The sequence below is a fragment of the Halichoeres trimaculatus genome, unplaced genomic scaffold (assembly GCF_033239565.1).
Source record: "Halichoeres trimaculatus isolate MK-OKI-2021-1 unplaced genomic scaffold, fHalTri1.1 fHalTri1_scaffold_1, whole genome shotgun sequence".
In the NCBI taxonomy this organism is placed as follows: Eukaryota; Metazoa; Chordata; class Actinopteri; order Labriformes; family Labridae; genus Halichoeres; species Halichoeres trimaculatus.
Genome location: NW_027437179.1, coordinates 24,162,082 through 24,183,472, shown reverse-complemented (window position 1 = coordinate 24,183,472; position 21,391 = coordinate 24,162,082). Strand labels below are relative to the sequence as shown.

General features: G+C 41.5%; 3 protein-coding genes across 12 annotated transcripts in view; 2 read left to right on the top strand and 1 right to left on the bottom strand.

Moving 5' to 3' along the window:
• Positions 1–340: 340 nt before the first annotated feature.
• On the top strand, positions 341–11,662 carry LOC141798841 (leucine-rich repeat neuronal protein 1-like). Its single transcript, XM_074680707.1, has 2 exons — positions 341–930; positions 8,585–11,662. The coding sequence occupies exon 2, from the start codon at positions 8,811–8,813 to the stop codon at positions 10,953–10,955; it is 2,145 nt and encodes a 714-aa protein (XP_074536808.1). The 5' UTR covers positions 341–930; positions 8,585–8,810; the 3' UTR covers positions 10,956–11,662.
• Positions 11,663–12,217: 555 nt separating this feature from the next.
• Positions 12,218–17,760, bottom strand: sumf1 (sulfatase modifying factor 1). The gene is given in 10 exon segments (XM_074673223.1): positions 12,218–13,054; positions 13,730–13,789; positions 13,898–14,011; positions 14,492–14,606; positions 14,704–14,765; positions 14,767–14,821; positions 15,321–15,403; positions 16,156–16,230; positions 16,647–16,820; positions 17,427–17,760. Coding segments are annotated over 10 exon segments (1,077 nt in total). The 5' UTR covers positions 17,664–17,760; the 3' UTR covers positions 12,218–12,952.
• A 286-nt stretch (positions 17,761–18,046) lies between these two features.
• LOC141792534 (inositol 1,4,5-trisphosphate-gated calcium channel ITPR1) overlaps positions 18,047–21,391 on the top strand; it is a 77,950-nt gene continuing 74,605 nt past the window's right edge. For 5 of the 10 annotated variants that reach the window (XM_074673216.1, XM_074673218.1, XM_074673217.1 and 2 more), the window contains exons 1-2: positions 18,047–18,314; positions 19,199–19,310. In XM_074673216.1, the coding sequence (XP_074529317.1) occupies positions 19,219–19,310 (92 nt within the window). In that variant the 5' untranslated portion in view covers positions 18,047–18,314; positions 19,199–19,218. The remainder of the gene's footprint in view (positions 18,315–19,198; positions 19,311–21,391) is intronic. The other 5 variants (XM_074673222.1, XM_074673219.1, XM_074673221.1 and 2 more) reach the window with 1 other exon arrangement.

Genomic DNA, 21,391 nt, shown 5'->3' with positions numbered 1-21,391 from the left:
TAATTCTCTGTGGCTCTTGCAGCTGCATGAGGAAGCAGACAGCTCCCAAAACAGCTCCTCAAACAGCAAGTGATGAAACGTTGTCATTTTCACAGCTCTCCATGGAGAGATGGGGGAGAGGAGGGGGAGGAAGATGGGGAGGAGGAGAGGGGGATCCAAAACAGCCGACAGGTCTGAAATAAAAAGACTTTCCTCTATTTCAACATAGATTCCTGTGTGAGCAAGTGTTTGTTTTAGTGTGAAAGAGGGGGAGTGGAGATTTAGAGCATCCACTTCAGAGTCCATAAATTTGAAAGTAATCATGAATAATTAATTTTTAAGTTATCAAATGTAAATCAACTCTGGATCAGTGGCACTTATGACTGAACAACTATCTTTGAAAGTAAGCTTGTTTTCCTTAAAGAGTGGATACATTTACTTTCTATTGGTCAGAAACTCATTTCTCAAGTCAGCCAAAGCATCACAAACATTCAAACAATGAGATCTCCTCTGTGCACTCCTTTCATTGGCTCCTCCATCATATCCACCATCACACTCGCGCTTCTCGGGTCGTGGCCGGCAGGGTGGGACTTTGGTTCCCATGGTGCATGTTGATGACAGAACAGATGGTAAGGGTTGCTTGTTTTGTCGGAGTCGGGAGCTGTTTCAGTCCAGCTGACCTGCGCCAGGCAGCTGCTCGTCACTGTGCGCTGTGCGCCGCTGCAGCGTTTCCACTGCTGAAGTAACCCACCAGCGTGCCTGCAGCAGCACCGGGGAGCACAGCGAGGGTTTACCCCGCAGATGTTGATCCCACACGCTCCATCTCTGATTATCTGTATTCCTTAACGTAACTTATACCTCTCACGTCTCATCCTGGAGATGCGGATACCGCACGGGTCAAACACAGTCGCCTGCAGCAGCCTCTCGGACGGAGGGTACGGCGGTTTAGAGGTGAGAGCAGTCTATTTATTTTAAGCATGTGCTGATTTTACTACCTATCATTTTTATAATCCTTGACTGTTTCCTTGATTTCCGGTTTTAAGGAAAAATAGTTAAACATTTTACTTCGATTTTGATTCATAAACTCGCAAAGATGAAGTCATAATTCTACTGTGTTCGCTTTTTTTCTTTTGGTTTTCATAAATGCACCGATCAACAGAAATGAAACAATAATGCGATCTCTGCCGTGGCCTCGTGCAGCGTGCGTTAATACCGCAAAGGTGACGGGTAGTGTTTGTGTAGCTTCATAACAGAAACAAAGGTTTGAATGGGTTGGTATTGAATCCCGAAAGTTCATATTTATCAGTTTCTCTACGGTCATATTGTGGAATTAGATTAATAATACTTTGCCTTTTAAACTCTTCACAGATCGTTATAAAACCTGTCAGTTCTGGGATGATCTGAAATGATCAAAGATCAGATTGAGGGAAACAAAGACAAATCATTTTACCTTTTCACAACAGACCTTTGTTAAGTTTCAGTACTTACTTTACTGCTTTTGGCATAAAAAACAAATATCTGTGTGGTTTGTGAGTCATTATTAAAGCTGCATCCCTGACATTTCTCTGCACTGTGACACAGGGTTCAGCCAACAGTGTAGTGTAACATTGACACAAACTGCAGCATCACTCACAATGCAGGGAGCAGCTGAAACAGCAGCTATGGGTCCACGTTGTCCAGCCAGCTTATTTGCATGCTTAAGGGTCAGGAAATTGGCAGATGTCTGGAGTGAAGGCACTGAGGAGGACTACAATAGGCTATCCAGTGTTTCTGCTCAGAAGTTTTAGACAGTAGGGGGTGTGTGGTGGTATTGTTGGGGTCACCTTTGTCAATTGGGCTCTGTTGTCTCAGCTGCTGCATTACAACAGCACCTGTTACTGATCTTACCATCACATCAAGCTCCCTTCAGGAAGTTTCATCCCATAGGTTTGATGAGGGAAAGTTGGTGCCTTTGACAAATTTCTTGTTTTCTAGTCTCAGCAACCAAACATTGAAAGACAGCATTCTTTGTCTTTGGAGTCGCAGCAGACATCAGATTCCTATGTTAGCCAGTGACGAGAGAGTTTAAAGGGCTGTGGCTCCTTCCCCCAGTCTTCACAATGCGCCGTGACGTAGCTTCTCAGCTGGTAGTGACGAGTGTGAGAACCTATCCAGACAAAGACACGTCCCTGTGTTCGGGTGAGAGCCTTTGTGTGTCATAGGGCCCAACTTTTAAGCATGTGCTGGTCCTGAGGTTCCCACAGCATGCAGCAGAGACAAGGGTGCAACAGCTTGACCTTCAGCCTTTGTGTGCGTGATCTGAAGGGGAACGGGGAAGCACAGGGGGGCCATTGAATGGTTTCCCCAAGATCTCTGAGTCAGCTGTTTTGTCACCTTTTTGTTTTCATTAGTGAACTAGAAATGTATCCTAGAAAGGCTGTTTGCAGAAGATTTTGATTAATACTTGATGTGGTCAGGCATTTACAACACACCACTTCAAGAAAACAATTTTAAGTAATTTAAATCATGTCATACCTAAATGGATTTGAAACTGATAAAAAAGTAGGATAAATCTATGCTAGTATGATCAATTTTGGTTTTGAGGTCAATTTTCACTGCGCAACTCCATCTACCCTGACCTGTGCGTTGTTTCAAAAAAGGAATCCCCCTGAGATTAGAGACCTTGGCACTGTCAGTGTGATTGATTGATTCTCCAGTGACAACAAATTGGCTTTTCACCAGCCATGCAACTGTAAGGAGAGATGAAGGGGAGGAGGAGGGGGAGGATAAGGGCAGAAGGGGAAATAGAAAAAAAATGAAAGCAGCCTTAATGGAGTCAGGGAAACAGCTTAATTCCACACGTTGTTTTCAGGTTTTGACATTGTACTTTTCCCCATGTTTCATTTTAAGCTTAGCCGTCTCCTCTGGAGGCTTTTCTAATAGAGGCAGCACTCCCAATCCTCTCCCTCTTTACTTCCTCTCTTCTTCTTGACTGAGTGGACATGCATCCTTCTTCTCCTCGGCTCCACACCTCTGCCATCAGCAGCTGCACCAAAGCTCTGTGTGATGTGGAGTGAGACGCTTGCATACTAATGGAGCAGGAACAGGAAATCTCTCAGGCAGGCCAGCCCAGTAAGGCAGCAGAGACAACATCAGGCAGAACTCCTCAGATTTCAAAACTGGTGGTATAGCTCTGATGCAAAATGATTATATTAAAGATTTTTTGCTTTGCTGTAAAAAGAAAAAGAAAGAGACTTGTTGCTAAAGTGATGTACATCATAGTCACCTCCTTCTAGTTCTTCTTTTAGCTCTCTAATGCCACTAATAGCTGTCCTCTCATTTGGTTATGAAACAGACAAGTCAGTGGCATAGTCGTTACCATAGTGATGCATGTCTGTGAGCCTGTTGTGTGGCTGCTGGTTCAGAAACACTGCTTACATTTTGCACCCAGTGAAAAAGAGCCTGAGGACCTAAGGGGGGGCATAGCCCAGAGCCCTATGAAAAATGATGCAGTGTGCTCTCAAGTCAGGTTCCTCCTGGCTGCACCAGTGGCTCATGGTGAGGTATTCATTAACAGCTACATATCTGAGCTTGAAGAAAGAGTCAAAACTAGTTCAAGTGAAAATCTCGAAACCTACCAAAGGAGTCTTTCTTTACTCTTTTAGCTAGAAAACAAACAGTGCCGCCTGCGCACAACTACCAGTAGTTCACACATTGACACAGTGAAATGCTCTCTACATCTGACTGCAGGGCTGTGTTTTCTCAGCTACTCTGATTACTTTCATTGCTCCTGGTGTTGTCCAGAGATCATGTCTCATAAATGCATTTATGAGGCCAGAGCATGAAGCAGACAGCTCATTATGCCCCACCATCACATCTCCCTGCATCGCTTTGATCCTCCGGGTCTGTGATGCTCCAAGGATATATGCAAACTGAGTTAAAATAACAGGTACTGTAAATGCGTGTGTGTGTGTGTGTGTGTGTGTGTGTGTGTGTGTGTGTGTGTGTGTGTGTGTGTGTTAATGTGTGCTTAGATTAAAACTTCATAAGGATTGGTTGAGCAAAGACAGTAAATCCCTCCTGCTAGAGGCGTCAGCTCAGACAGTCAGCTGGATAATACCGAGCTGTTGAGGGATTTTTTTAGTTTCCTTCCAGTGCTCTGTATGCATGCATGTTGAATAAGAGGAGAGAAACAGATCATATATTTTGTGTCAGTTTGAGTATAGATGTGGTGAAGTTACATCTATATGCATGCATGTTTTAATTATGATAACTTCAGTGTAATTGCTTTCTGCAGCTCGAGAACAGAGATTAGGGATAGATTATCAGGATACAGGTGCTGGGACACAACTGGTCAGGCTCCGCTTTGGCAGTGAGAGAATTAATCTTTATTTGTGTCACATTCTATAGAACAAAGGTGCTAGTCCAACAAAGTGACCCTTCACAGCAAGACCATACTTCCTCTTGAATGTAATTTTAAAAGATCACAATTTATCTCTGGTACATTTCCAATCAAGTTTTAAGATATAGGTATGACTCATACACTGCATAAAACAACAATCTTGCTGAGTGTAGTTGTGTTATTTTTAATTAAAAAAAATACTTTGAAGTATTTCAAACCCAATAGAAGGACTTGATTGATTTTAATGAGTAAAACTGTCAGTGCAGCAAGCACAATATCCTCAGTTTCTTTTAAGATGATTTTGAACTTATTTCAATAAACTTATCAGATAAATAGCTTGATTATCTTGATACAAAATGGTCCAGTCCTGTGGTGAGTGGCCTGCACATGGATAGGCCCTCCAAGCAGTTTTGGGTTTAGTCTTGATCAGTTTCCATACTTAAGTCAGCAGTAGGACTTCAACCGGCGACCCTCAAGCCACTGTAAGTGCTGTTAAAGTTTGGGATGAAAATCAAAACAAAACACTGGGGGGTTGTTTGTTTGTTTGTTTGTTTGTTTGTTTGTTTGTTTGTTTGCCAAGACATAGAAAACAGAAAAAAACAACAACAAAAAGGCAACAGTTTCTCTGGACCATACACCATATTTGTAAAAAGTTATTAAGTATTCTCCTAAAGCAAGTGTTTTGGCTTGTTTTAGCCCACAAAATGTTTAATTTGACTTAATATGAAACATGGTCACCGGACAAATCTAGGAAAATGTCTTATTCAAGATCTTAAAAACAAAAACAAAACAAAACAAAAATCACTAAAACCAAAAAAATGTTTTAAGGTCTTGTTAATAGTAAATTTTAAAAAGGCTCCAATGGAGTAAGAAAAAAATTCTTGTCAAGTTTCCTGAACAATAACGATTTCTGAATACAATAAACTTAACAAGATCATTTTTAACAGTCAGCCTTTGTTGTATTGGGTTTGAATCTTTGCTGCACTAAACACAAGCTAATATCGATAAAAGCCGTTTTGCATAAACATATTTTTAATTCAATGCACCTCCAATGTCAGGGATGAACTATTTTATTTTTGAGGATTCATTTGTGTGTTTTCTGCTTTGCAGAGGATTCATTATTTACAAATTAATTTTAAATGCTGTGAAAATCTATTTGCTGTACAGTGTAAGTTTGAGTGGTGTAGGTGTCAGGTCACATGTTTCCTCATCCAGAGAACCAGAGTAGCAGGTTGTATGATGGCGACTCTCTGGACTGGCAGGGTCCAGGTAAGCTTGGTGGGGATGATAGTTGGGGAGCCAGTCAGAGATTACATATCTGGCCAGCATAGCTTGACTTTGAGTCATCCTAGAGCGCAATGTTTAACTCCAACCACCAGTGAAGTTGGTCTGTGCTCAGAAATGACCATCCGTGGGTGCACTTGTGCCTGAAAGTACTGATTCCTGCACTGCAGTGATAATGAAGCAGCCCAGTGTTGGAAAAGAGCATATGTGCACAGCAGAGCTTCCCTGGGTCAATAAGGTCAATGCGTACGCACAGTCAGAGATAGGTGGGAACGGATACTAACCCCCCTCAGCGTTGCCAGTCTGCCAGAAACCTGGTGCCAGGTGTCTGAGTTTTATGGCCTCAGCATGAAATTAGCGATTACTCTGCCTGCCTCTTCTGATTTTAAACTCGGGCATGGAGAAAGACAGAGACAGAACAAACCAACTAAGTCTCTGTGCTCCATAGTAGAGTTTACTGTGTGGGGAGCAGATCAAAATAAATGTGATTTGATCCAGGATTATTTTCTTAAAAGTCTGAATGTTGTAGGATTTGAAGGAAAAAGAGGTGCCTCATGAATTGCAGCTATCCAAACATAATGGAGCCGAGACACAGTGCTGGACCCTGTCACCTAACTTTGGTCACACTGAGAAAATAGGATCAGTCTGAGTGTGACCAGGTCAGCCACCTGATACACAGCATCTCATGGTACTCTAACTCAAAGAGAAAAGAGAACAAATCCAAGCTGCGAGGCTTTGTTTTTCTGTCTTTTGCTATTTTGATTTCCTTCTTTTCAGTGAGTTTTAAAAAGCTTGCTTTTACCATGCAGTGACACTCAGAGACAGGTTTACATTTTACAAAAATCTCATCATCTTGTTATTTTTTTATTTTGCTCCAGTTTGTCCCATTTAGCATTGTAGAGCTGCTATTTATACTTTGCAATAAGTTTATGCAAATTAGGGGAAAAACTGTAAAATAGTGTCAACACAGTGCAGTGCATGAACTGACAGCACATGAAAGGGGAGAGAAAACAATCTGTGCCTGGTTTATGTTAATATCTGAGAAACTTGTCATTTTGGATGTAAAACAAAATAATCCTTCCCTATTGTACACACACACACACACACACACACACACACACACACACACACACACACACACACATACATACACACCCAGAATGCTCAGCCTCAGTTATTTTTGAAGATAAATGTGAATTTTTATGACTGTGAGTCACACAAGAAGCTAACGCTGTGGTGCTCATTTTTATCGAGAGGAATCCAAGAGTTGCTTTTTTTCTGTCCCTCTTGATGGTTTTAAACTACTACAGAGGCTGTCCTTTTGTTTGTTTTTTCGTTTGCTTGTTTGGACATGTTCCACCTTTGGCAAATCCCTCACCTATCTCTCTATCTATCCATCTATCTATCCATCTATCTATCTATCTATCTATCTATCTATCTATCTATCTATCTATCTATCTATCTATCTATCTATCTATCTATCTATCTATCTATCTATCTATCTATCTATCTATCTATCTATCTAGTCACTTATCACAAACAAATGCTCGTGCACACAAAAAGAGGAGTCAGTGCAGAAAGAGAAAGTCTATCCGTGAAATTTCTACTGAGTCATTTTAACTCAGCTCATTAAAACTTCCGTGTAATTTAGGGATTACTTTTTTCAGAGAAAGTGATGACTGTTCAGCACCAATTCTAATTATGTCATTTCCAAATTTGCCATTTCTGCAGACATTCCTAAGAGCTCATGTAATGAAATTTACAAATGGCAGTAAAAAGCATTAAGCATCACAAATTATATGGGTGTGCAGCATGTCAGTCCACTCCTTTCTGCTCATCTTACATCAATCACTCCCTTCTCACAGCCACAGCGAGAACAGCCACAGTGCTTGCTCTTAACAAATGCGTATGGCTGCTTCCCGTGGGCTTGTATCATAAGTAGGGAGTGATTAACAGTGAAGAGCACATACTCCCTGTTTATTAAGTCCGTTGTGTAATGGGCTCTCAGCCAGAGCCCCTGCTGGGCCCACCCCTCCCTCACTCACTCACTCACTCACTCACTCACTCACTCACTCACTCACTCACTCACTCACTCACTCACTCACTCACTCACTCACTCACTCACCGAAGAGGATCACTGATACCAAGCTGGTGTGCAGATAATCTACCCATCACAGAGGGAAAGAACATGTTGGTAATCTCTAAAGAGAGGGATACACAACACATCAGGGAAGCAGAGCTTGGATCGACCTTTTTTCATATGAGCTGCTGACAGACACAGGGCTAACTTAATCCAAAATTCTGCATCGCTTTTTTAACTTGCTGATGTCGTCACGGCCTGTGACTAATAGGGGCCATAAAGAAATATTGGAATATTGGTGGTAGTGAAGTGGTGAGGCCAAATGTGATATTTTCCCATCAGGCTCAAAATCCCTGGCAGTGTCCCAGTTTCTATCCATTATGTCAGGGAAAAGAGACTGTGATTTTCACTTGTAGAAGAAACAATAAAAAAGTAGTGGCAGGCAAGTTGTTTACAGGCTATATCAGGTCTTGGTTGTGTATAGTCTCTTGATGTAATTTTAGCAGCTTTTGTACACATTCAACTTTTGTCCTGCTGTGTGGAAGCTTCTTAAAATGTTAAAATAAAGGTTGACATGGTATCACGGCAACAAGACAATTTCTGAGGATTTTTTCTGCCTCGTTAGACACATCAACTTAGTCCCTCGAAAATCTGCAGGGTGTCACTGTGACAACCTACCACTTCATCCGTTAACCTGTAAAAGGAAATCAAATATGACGCCCTTATCATTGCCATTTCTTTGATCAGCTTCTCTCCTTTGCTGTTATTGGTTCAAAGAACTTTACCAAATGAATGATCAAAAAAAGTGTGTATTTATGTTGCAAAGTCAAACCTTACCCTTCTTTCTTTCTCTTTTTTAGGTTTGAACCACAGAGAAAAACACCAGGACATCAAGTCTGAGCCAGATGATCTACTACCCCGACTTCATCAAATAATTTCTTCTGGATAATATATCACCTCTCAAAAAAGTGCCTCCACACATACCAAGCCCTGAGGAAGACTAATGCTTGTGAACCATCCCTGCAAGCCCTTCCCCAGAACTCTGCCTCTGGTTTAAGCTTTGTGTGAGCAGAGAGAGCGGACAACATGGCGCTCAGCTTGCATTCCTGGCCTCCTTTTTGGCTGAGCATGGGGTTACTTCTTTCTTCCTTGTTGCCTGTACATGGCAAAGAATGTCCCCATTTGTGTGTTTGCGAGATTCGGCCTTGGTTCACCCCGCAGTCCACCTACAAGGAGGCAACCACAGTGGACTGCAATGACTTGAGGCTCACGCACATCCCCACCAATCTGTCAGTGGATACGCAGGTGTTGCTGCTCCAGAGCAATGCCATCTCTCATACCAGAGGAGAACTGGAGGTGCTGTTCAACTTGACAGAGCTGGACCTATCCCAGAACAACTTCAGCACAGTGGAAGCTGTTGGCCTCTCAGGCATGAAGCATCTCACCACCCTGCATTTAGAGGAGAACCAGATCAGTCAGCTGCCAGACCACTGCCTGGGAAACCTCTCCAGTCTTCAAGAGCTCTACATAAACCACAACCAGATAAACTCAATCTCTCCTCATGCATTTGCAGGTCTGCACAGCCTGCTGCGTCTTCACCTCAACTCCAACAAGCTCCACGTCATTGACAGTCGCTGGTTTGAAGAGACACCCAATCTGGAGATCCTGATGATCGGGGAGAACCCAGTGATAGGTCTCCTTGACATGAACTTTAAACCTCTGGGGAGCTTAAGGAGTCTTGTTCTGGCTGGCATGGATCTCACTGATGTTCCAGCTAATGCTTTTGCTGGTTTGGATACCCTTGAAAGTATCTCTTTCTATGACAACAAACTGGTCAGGATCCCCCAACTGGCCCTTCAGAAAGTTCCCAATCTGAAATTCTTGGATTTAAATAAAAACCCAGTTCACAAAATCCAGGAAGGAGATTTCCGGAACATGTTGCGTTTAAAGGAGCTGGGTATCAACAACATGATGGAATTAGTGTCGATTGACCACTATGCCATGGACAACCTACCAGAACTGACAAAGCTGGAGGCCACTAACAACCCCAAGCTGTCATACGTGCATAGGTTTGCCTTCAGGGACATGCCCTCCTTGGAGAGCCTGATGCTCAACAATAACGCTCTCACTGGCCTTTACCAGCACACCGTGGAGGTTCTGCCCAATCTGCGAGAGATTAGTCTGCATAGCAATCCACTGCGCTGTGACTGTGTAATTCAGTGGATGAGTTCAAACAAGACCACAGTGCGCTTCATGGAGCCTCTGGCCATGACATGTGGTTCCCCACCAGAACTCAGAGGTCAGCGAGTTCGAGAGCTTCGGCTGCTGGATTCTCCAGAACAATGCCTCCCCCTCATATCCCACAACACCTTCCCAAGTCACCTGAACCTGGAGCTGGGAATGAGTGTCAGTCTGGACTGCAGGGCCATGTCTGAGCCAGAGCCTGAGATCTACTGGGTGACTCCACTTGGATCCAAAATCACAGTTGATACTGTCTCAGAGCGACACCACTTGAGCAGTGAGGGAACCCTGCGGCTGACTCATGTGCAGGTGGAGGATTCTGGACGCTACACCTGTGTGGCGCAGAACACAGAAGGGGCTGACACACGGGTCGCCACCATCCGCATAAATGGAACCCTTCTGGACAGCGGCCAGGTGATGAAGATATTTGTCAAGCAGACAGAGTCTCACTCCATTCTGGTTTCCTGGAAAGTCAATTCAAACGTCATGTCCTCTGACCTGAAGTGGGCCTCTGCCACCATGAAAATCGACAACCCACACATCACCTACACAGCTCGTGTCCCCGTCGATGTCCATGAGTACAACCTGACACACCTCCAACCTGCCACTGAGTACGAGGTGTGCCTGACGGTCTCAAACGTCCACCTGCAGACACACAAGTCTTGTGTCAACGTCACAACTCGTAGCGCTACCTTTGCCTTGGACCTCTCAGACCAGCACCCAAGTGCTGCTGTGCTAGCTGTCATGGCAACAATGCTAGCCTTTCTAAGTCTGGGTGCAGTGAGTGTATATATGGCCCGCAGATGGAAGAGAAAAAACTACCACCACTCTCTGAAAAAATACATGCTGAAGACTTCCTCTATCCCACTGAACGAGCTGTACCCTCCACTCATCAACCTATGGGAGGCTGAAGGTGAGAAGGACAAAGATGGCAGCACAGAAGGGAAGCCCTCTCCTGTTGACACCACACGTAGTTATTACATGTGGTGAGGGTTGAGAAAGGAGGCCTGGCTGCCTCTTCAGCAGCACAAAAAGACACACTTTTGCTATTTTGATGCAAAAGTTGATTAAAGTTGCAAATGTTTTTTGTATTCTCATCTTTGCTAATATGGGCAGAGTGATTAAGGACATGATTTTTATTAGTATAGCGTATCGCCTCTGTTTGATTCTTTCTATCTCTTTAATTGTTTTGGACTTTCCAAGATGGCAGCTGTATTTAGCCTGCAGGTTGTCTTAGTTGCTAAGCTTTTTTTTTCTGTGGTGCATTTTTGACTCACTTTCTTTTGAGTTAAGCATACAGTTGTTGAGGCTGATGGTCCTCTTGCAGACTTAGTAGAAATCAGTGTTTTTTTGACTGTTTGGTAAAACAGGTGATCTGTTGTGCACTGATAGATAATGGAGTTTGTTTAAACTTCAATTTAAAGCTGACAGCAGGGTTTAGACTTGTTGAACTGTCAACTGAATGTTAGCATTGTGCAGTAATGTTGTATCAACTATACCTTTTAATTTTATCTGTGAAAAGATAGGATTTTAGTTTGCTTATACTGTAATATTATTGCTAGATATTCAAATGTTTTAAAAGTTTTGAGTTGTTTTTTTCTTTAAATACACTGCACAAGTACCCATTTGAACCTTTCCCTCTTCACTTGCTTATTTTTCTATACCTTTCTCTTTATTGCCAGTTTCTTAGTTTATTTTCACATGCAATATGTAAAGCTTAATGAAAGCATTAAAATAAAGATTTTTTGGCCTTTTGCAGAAACTCTGTCTTTTTTCCCCACATATCCTGTTACACTCTTGGAGGAATTAGTATCCTTGTGGTTTTGACAGGCACACTCACCCCCCTGGGATACGTGCAGTTGGTTTCATCTGGATTCTTAATCTTGTGTCTTAGAACTTAAGCCATGCTCAGTCCAAAACTGCCTGAATCAGCTTTTCACTGTCACCGACCAGACTGCCTGTCAAAGCCAGAGCTTATACTGTGTGAGCTTAACTTCTCAAATGAGTTCATGCATTTGACTAAATGTTGGACAGAAAGACAGATAAGTACTGCCCCCTGCTGGATGCAACACCACTATGTCAAACTTGTGTATCAAACACATCTTACAGAACATGAACAGGACAAAAAAAGCACATTGGCAAACTGAGGTCAGGCACAAGTTGATTTAAATTAAAGACAGTAATTAACATTAAAATAGAGGCTTAAAAATAAATCTAGTTCTATTTGAATAAATGAGACATGTGATTGCCAAGGATCCTGTTTATTCAAGTCATAAAAATTATTCCACATTTATTCTTAAAGCAGCAGCTCACAATGTTTACAATGACTTTCACTGAGCTCTTTTCTGTTGATCTATAAATCTTTTATCTATTATTACAGGACCAGTTATTATAAGCTCTTATAAAAATATATTTAAACAAACCAAATGTGAGTATGTACCAAAAATTCTGCAAAATATGAAGACACTTTTCAATTTGTTTAAAAACCTTCAAACATATTTACAGACACTGTGAGGAACTTTTATGCCGTGTTGAAAGTTTGAAGTGGAGCATAATAACCATCTTTTTTTTGTAACTTTGCACAACCCGAGTTGGAGAATTTCTCTATCTGAAACAGAAAACTTACATCTAATCTTGCTGTGGTAATAGCCATGAGTCCAAAAGATTATGTTGAATCTTCAAATATATTTATCAAAGGGAAAAAACCCTCCTCTTGTTTGCTAACTTAGCTGCTTACTTGCTTCCATACCTTACCTGTGGAGTACTAAACATATCTACTTCAGGGTACGTGTGGATGATTGAGTCAGCTTTTTTATCCAGAAACTCCAATTTCAACACAACTTGAATGTATCGTTAAGAAGTGGCCAATTTTGTCATTGATAATCTGATTTTACACTGTGGGTCATGACGAGTGAAATAATATGTTGAAAGCTCCTCACAGTGTTTTAAATAAGACAGCACTAAGTGTTTCAGACTGGTAGCCCAAGTCACTTTTGGCCATTGGAGGCACAACGAAATCCAAGATTTGAGGTTGAGCTGTCTGGAGTGTTCTGGCTTCGGGCCGCACATCTGTATCTGTAACAGTAAGACTGGAGGACAGGAAGAGAGGGAAACTTACCATCAATTTATCAACAGTCGTGAACTTCTTTGTGAAAGCATAAAAAAAATTAGGGAGACCTTTACAAAATAGTGATAAGGAGAAGCCAACATATTAGGAATCATTTTTCTTTTCTGCTCAATCATTTCTGAGCATGTTTTTCCAAATTCACCAAGCACGTCTGACTATTGTCCTCTCCCCCTTATGTAGTTTATTCATATAAACAAGTAGACCTCTGTCTTAAGGACTCATTTAGCATGCAATTAGTCACATTCCCATGGCAACCCTGCTGGTGGCAAGAAAACTGAAATGGCTACTTGTGGGCGGCTCAAACTGTTGCAGATAAAGTAACTGCACTGTGAATGTATCGGCATAATTTTCCTGTTCTTTCATGAAACCCTGCATGGTTATACCATGGATTAAACAGATTCAGGCAGTAGTGCATGTAGTCCCAGTCAGCCACTCTTGGTCTTTAACTGGCCTATTAAATTATTTTGAAAAATAAGAATTAGTCTAATTCAGTCAACCACGCACATATCACATTTAAATTGATTAAATTCCTCAGAACAAATTTAAGCTATTGCTTTAAATTTCATGAGTTAATTACAAGCAGAAGTGATATTTTGTTGAGCAACACAGAAACCATAAAATTGGCCATCTTTTTTACCTTGTGGCACATGTACGACCCTCCCTTTTTCACCTTTTCTTTGCCTGACGGGGGACCCGTCTGAAAAAAAAGGAAAAATAAAGCAGACAGAGTCTCATTCCATAAATAAACTTCAGAGCAAATTGAAAACCTTGATCATTTTAAATCTTCACCGTTATAGAGTCTTACAGGATTTTGTTGACGGTCTGTGGTGTGAATCACATTCCACCAGTCTGCTGTCCATTCCCATGCATTCCCCACCATGTCATACAGACCAAAACCATTTGGAGGAAAGGACATCACCTGCAGGAGAGAATACTGTCACTGTGCTTTCTTAATCAGATATTTTTAATTCTTCTAAAAGCATGGGAAATACATTGAAACATGAAAGCACAGTGATTTCAGCAAGTGAGGGAACATTAATCTACTTTCCTTTTGCTCTTTATAGACTGAAATAATTTGATGCACACCATCATAATTGATATTTTCAAATCAGATCTTTAAGTCCCACACTGTAGAGAAGAGATGGAGTTAATATTATCTAATTATTATTCATCTGATATCTGGAAGCTGCTGGTGAGACTTTATCAACTATCGAGATGAGCTTTTTTCTCAGGCACATTTCATTTCCGTCTATAGAAAGCAGATAAATCATAATTCAGTTTCCAGATTTATATCAATCCCTTATGAGCACATATCTTCCTCTATCCTGGTTGGGGATGTAATGGGTCTTTAACGCACTGATAACTGAAGCCATTCTATATCTTTCAGCCTGAGACTTACTGGGGAGGTTTTAATAAATCCATCCTCTCCAGTGTTATGGTTGGGGAACTCTCCCTGCCAGAGGTTGGCGTAGTGCTCTCCTTTAGGGTTCAATTTATTTCCCCAGGGGTAAAGTCTAGACGTTGGGGTAGAAAAACAAGAAATCAACACATTGTATGAGCTAACAAGCATACTGAGATACCTCATGAGCACATATCAAGTGCATTTCCTACCGGTCTTTAAGGCCTCCCCTGCAGGCGTACTCCCACTCTGCCTCTGTAGGAAGCCTCTTTTTTAGCCCAGGAGCAGTAAGCATCTTCCCAGGACACATGGAGAACGGGATGGTCCAGCCTTCAAATAATGGGATTTAAGTGTTTGATGTGCAACCATTTCCTTGTCAGCTTGTGTTATTAAAATATGTAATGAATAATGAAAAAAAACAGTCAGACAACCATTTATCTCCTAAATGTTATCGAAAAGTTTAGGTTCATATAATTGGAAGGCTGTCCTCAACCATATTTTTATACCATTAGTTGTTGCTTGCTAGTTGGGATCCCATACTACTATAGATGTTCAAATACCTGGAGACAAAAACTACTGTAGCCTCTCACTTACTGTTGATCAAAATAATTTAACACTATGATGACATTATTCATGGATATTTTTCTCCATCACTTTCATCACAGTTATATTCAGGGTCAGCATAGAGAGCAAAAATCTGTAATAGCAACTGATGAAATGTAATGTAAAACCCTGTAACATTTTGAGACACATTTAACTGAAAATCTATTTTGTTATTTGATAACCATGAGTATATTCCTAGAAACATCACAGAAGACCATTTCTTCACCTGTCTGCAGATGTCGAGTCTGGACCTTCCGGGTGCCTCCAGTTGGCCCCTTTGACTGGCAGCCACCAGGGGGCCTCAGCTACCTAATTACAAAGCAATGGAAATGCTTGTTACAGTTTAAAATAATGCTTCTTCACTCTCATGTTTTGCAAAATCTTAGCATACGTCTAGACTAAATGAATTTTTACAAAAATGCATTGGTACTGATGTTCATCGGTGTTGCAGTACAAATGGGTACAAAGCACCTCTTCAGCCAGTACGATCAGGTCCCACATGACAGCTGAGATGAAGCAGCAAATTCCCTGCCGTCTGGCTTTTGTCTAAAGGAGGCCTGCTGTGCTTAGGGCCTCTAACAACCAATCTGTGAACTTTCTCAAGACTCTTAAATAACACGGGTCTAAAGCAAAAACAAGTGCGGACCAAGGCTGGGTATTGGAAGATTGAAAGCATGCAGCACTTCACTGTTTGAAAGAAGTTCATGTACAGCGTGGTTGGAGGAACACCAAGTCATCTGACATAAGACCCAGTATTGAAAATCTGACAAGTTTGTTAACTTTATACTCTGACTAAGGGCAAAAAAACTGTACTTGTCTGAAAACACCGCCCTATTTGCATGTTTTCCAAGAGTCAGAAAGCATAATCAAGCTCCTAACTTGAGATATCACAAGCTCTTAATGCTCCTGTTGTAGACATCTGCATTGCAGAGACAAGAGCAAAAACCAATACTGTATGACTATGATATTCCCACTCTGTCGCCCAAGTGTACTACTCCATGTGCATCTCCCAGGATAAAACAAAAATCAACTTGGAAAAAATAACTCACAACCTTACTTACTGCTTGAGTGATTTCGTCTTTCACACTGTCACTCAAAAGTCCCTCAAATACAAATGAGTCTCCAAAGCTCTCTGCCTACAAAGAGGAAAACCAGAGAAAGAAGATACTGTAAACAAATGAGAAACATATCAAGACCCTTGTCACAAATTTTATTTTATCTTACTTTAAATCAACTGGAGGCATTCAATTAAATGAATTCAAGTTCAAAAGCTAGTGTTTCAATTTTGAAAACAGTTTGCATCAATTCCTCCTTATAATAAAAAGCCCTAGTCAAATGCATTAAGACATTAACAAAATACAAGATGTTACAACTCTGAGATTGACAGATGCGCAGCTGTGTCAGGAACATATTTACCAAGAGCTGATGGAATTCAGAATGACAATATTTCCAAAGTACAGAGTTAATTGTCTAAACTATTTATTTTGTATGAAGACTCAACTTTATTGAGTCTTTTATTCGCAGTATTTTTAGATTTGGTAAGCATACACACCTGTGTAATGTAGTCTCTGGCCTCAACAAAGCTCTGGAACTGTCTGTTAGTGACCTCATGGGTGTCCATGAAGAAAGAGTCCACTTGCACCAACCTCTGGGGGCCTTCACCATCAGCAGGGATGCCTGGGTCATCTGTCCCCATCAGGAACTCTCCTCCTGGAATCCACATCATCTGTGCGGAAGAAACAGAATCTGTCAGATTGACAAAAGTTACCTTTTCAAAAGAATTAAAGTTTTTGTTATAAATTTAAATTGATTTTAAATCAATTAAAAATGTCTAACAAAAAGCAAAATTTTAGGAGACTGCATTTCATTCTACACAAAACAGATCTGTCTCAACCATTAACTCAAATAGATCAGATGACAGATACAATGAACTGTAGTACCCTAAGTTAATTAAAAGGCGGCTTCACTGATAGAAGAGACACCTCGCCTGTGAAGTTTACTCTCTCCAAAGCCAAATATAATTACAATATTAGCTTGATGCGGTGAAGGGAGGGACACATTGGAGTATGGAGGACATTCATTTAAGATACTGAAGTCTAAAAAAAAAGCTACCAAGTACCAACAATTACTTATTGTGCATTCAAACAATATGGTTTCATTTTCTGTTTGTAGGGGAATTAGGAGGATATATGTAGATCAGGCTGCTGTCAGCTTTATTAAAAATGACTCAAAGAACTCCTCAAGCAAACTGACACGAGAGTCCCTTTCTTTCCCCACAAACATAGACCCATGTCTTAAACTGATATGGTTTGATGGATAGCTGTATATTTACCCCACTTTTCTCCTCATCTCCCTGAGCCTCAGACAGCCTCTGGTTGGCTTCTCTGGAGTATTTTCGAGCTGCAGGCTCTGTACTTTCTTCAGGAGAGGTTCTCTTTAGCTTATTACAGCCGCAGTCCGCTGCTGGCTCCTGGTCTGCAGTTTTTGACAAATTAAGACAGACTAGGACAAGAAGAAAAGTGAAAATGAGCGCCATGCTTGCGTGCCAACCGGTTCCAACGATCTGCATCCACTCATGTTGTTGTCGCTTTCACTTCCGCGAAGTCACGTGGTCAGTCAGCTGGGCGCACAGAAACAATCAGTAACCCCTTCGTGTCCGACTGCAGACACGTTTCATTTAAATTTTAAAATACTTATATGTTTTTTTTCCAAGTGACGAGTGGATGCTGTGGTTTTTGTTTTCACAGTAAAAAGAAAGAAACTATTCGAATAGCATCGAAGTTTTAAAAAAGAAGAGGGTGCTTTTGGAAGTTTTAGAAAGTTACATTTTTCACACCCTTACTTTGAAATTCTGGGCAGGAATTTATTTCATTATTCAGATTCTCACATCCATCCATCAGTAGAGGGAAGTGACCACATGGACATCATTTCCCAGCTATCATCACTACAGCCGCCTAAGGAGAGGGAGAAGAAGAAGAAGAAGTGGCAGTAAGCCAGCAGGCAGCTCAGCCAGTGTGCCGCCTGCCTCAGTGAACACAGCCCCGCAGCAGCCTCAGGCGCAGAAAGGTGATACAGCTGTCTAAATTCAAAGAAATAAACTGGATTATTGGAGTCGCTGACGGCTGAGCTCACCCTCGACTCAGTGGAAGGGGACAATCCGCAGTCATGCTTTCTTAGCCGTAGCAGACAGCTGAGAACCCCAGCGTTTATCACAACCAAGGTAAAGTTGCGCGCACAACTTGTTCACTTCACTATCCTCTCTTCCTTTCTTTCTCAGTTTTCTCGCAAGCGGTGCAAAAATCCGTCCATTCCCTTTTGATGGTTACTGTGGTAGTTACGGCTTATGAAATGAGCTCGTGATACCTTCAATTACACCAAAAAAAAAAGGCAGGACAGCGAAGAGGGCAACAGTTTGTATTAGCTGTGGAGCAGTGTGATTGCGGATGCCGACTGACAGCCTGGACGCGTGAAGTTTCGTGTGTTTTGTGCTTGGGACTGGCAGATAGTTGGAAAGTATGCACCTTTGACGTATAACACCGAAACATTTAATCCCTACGTCATTACTCTAGTCACCGAGGCTGCTACAGGTGTAGGTTTCATGATTAGTCGACCTCAGTGAGAGGCAGTGCTTCACATATGGGCATATAACCGGACTGAAGTGAAGTGCTTTCGTCAGGCTTCAGCCTCAGAAGGCAGGACCTGTTGCAGGTGCATGAACCTTCCTTGTAGCTGAATCATTAACCAACTTTTCGGAAGTCACAATACAAACAGGTTACAGTTAGATGAAATATTTCCCTGCTGTTTTTATGCAAATCCCAGGGGTCAGAATGGGTGATCTGTTTAATCTGACCTCTTGGGGGAGCTTTGTTCAGAACTGGCACCTGAAATAGCTGCAAGGATACAAGGATAAAGTGAATCTCAAACTAGTAACACTCTGCTGCTTTTTAGAGGCTAGTGTGAGCATAATAGCAGTTGAACAATAAATATTAACATTACATAAACTGAAATAACGATGCCTTCACATCCAGCGTTTGTTTACATCCCTGTGGAAAATAAAGTATAACTGTGCAGTATTCACATTTGTAACCCTCTCCTCTGCTTTAGGTGTTCCCTCTGCGTCCAGTATGTCGGACAAGATGTCCAGCTTCTTGCACATTGGTGACATCTGCTCCCTGTATGCAGAGGGATCCACCAATGGTTTCATCAGCACCCTGGGGTACGTCCATTCATCCAATACTTTCTCTGTTTGCGTGCTTTACTTTTTCTCTGGTCTAATGTAAGGCTGAAACCTTTGGAAAGGAGGGGACAATAAAAAGCCAGCAGCAAATAACCAACAGCTTATATTCTGTTGATTTCTTTCAGTTACATGATAGTGTTTTTGTTTTTTTAAACTTCCTTATTATCTGTAGCAAGTGACTAAATTTGATCATACAGTGAAGTAGAGAGAGACGGATGTAAACTGTAGTAGGTAATCTCAAAGCACAGAGCTGTGGGAACAGTTGGAAGCCTTTTGAAGTGGTCCCTCTGTGGCCATGGTTGACCCCAACACCGCGAGTGCTCAGAGAAAAGGAAATGTAGAGGCGGTAGGCTGCACAGATAATGACTATTGAATGTATGTTTGTGAAAGTGTGGTGGAAGTGGGTAAGGAGGGTAAGGTAAGGGGGAAAACAATAAGGTGGTGCTGTGCACGGTTCTCAACACCAATGGTAAAACTGTTTACAAGCAGTGTGTCCACCCACACAGTTTGAGAAATGTGTGTTGTTTTTGTCTCCATCAGTGAGCTGATTGTTTCGTAGTGAAATTATTTTGAATTCTATTTGTTGAAATTACAGAATGAAGTGATGCATTGATACAGTGGGGCTCAGTAGCACTACTGAAGAGATCATTTGAATTTTCTGACATCACAGTCTGTTCTGTATGTAAACTTGGCAATAGAAATAGCCTGCATTAATGCTAATACTACTGCTAGATAAACTAAGGCAGGTGCAGCCTATTGTGGCCAGCAGCAGTATTACTGTTAGTACTATCACTGTCCAAGACCTCCCCCTCTGCTCATGAAAAATGGAATGACCTGCAGCAAAGACTGAGTCACTGTAGAGATATTGTGGCCTTTTCTCGAGTTCCATAGCTTCCCACATACTCACACACACACTCATACACACACACACACACATACACATACAAGTGCATGTATTCACTAAACTGTCATGACAGTTTTGGCTAGGAGCCACATTCTCCACGCACAACCACCAACACAACAGCCTTCTCCAGATCCGCTCTGGAGGAAGAAACTGAACTGAGAACACCATGGAGAGAGAAAACTCTTTGGACTTTAAATCACTCCAGTTGATCAGCATGCTCTGCTCGTTTGCTAACAGGAAAGAGGGGTTCATTAGCAGCCCAAAGGTTAAAAATGCTAAAAATGCTGCTTCGTGCTGTTAAGCAGGACCTGTCCTGTTTAACCAAATGTGTAACTGCAAAACTTGTGTTAATGACTGACCACTTCTGCATGGACAGCACAGGCATATGCTGATAGCTGCACACCTATGCTGCTGTATAATTTCTATTCAACACTTGCAGATGGTTTTTCTTTGTTGTTCGAAGTCTTTATCCTTCTTTTCTGAAAGGTATTTAGACTGAATGAGCAGACTGGTGTGTTTGGACAATTGTACACATTCCCCAGGATAGAGACTGAAATGGATGTGGGATTTGGCTCTAATCCAGACAAGTGTTATTCTAAGCTAGTAAAAGCTAAAAATGTCACCAAAAAGTCCAGTCTGCCCACAGGTCATGTAATCCAGAATGATTTCATTGCTGTATAGAGTGGGAGACAAAAATGTGGGAGCGCTCTATAAAAATAGGAAACAGGCAGGAGCTTTTTTTCCTGCTAGTTCTTTGATTTGGCCTTTAATATTTAACATATGAACAAACCAGTTTGCACTAACTGGCCCTCAGGGATTAAAGAGGTGCATAATGTCACTTGGATACCCCTGCAAAACATCTCCTCATCAGTTCTGTACTTTATCAAGTAAAGGGTAATGTATAGTGAGCAGGTGGTACGGGAATTAAAATGCCAACAAGTTGAGCATGACTCATATTTGTATAAACACCTGTTAGGTATATATTATGCCTCTTACATGTGAATGCCAACTAAAATACATTAAAGAAATTGACAGAAATTATTGATTTAAAGAAAATTTTATTGAATTAAATCACCTTTGAAACAACTCAGATTTATTCTCATTTGATGGTCAGCAAGGATTGAACAGCAATGAATCCCAAACAGCTTGATTGTGA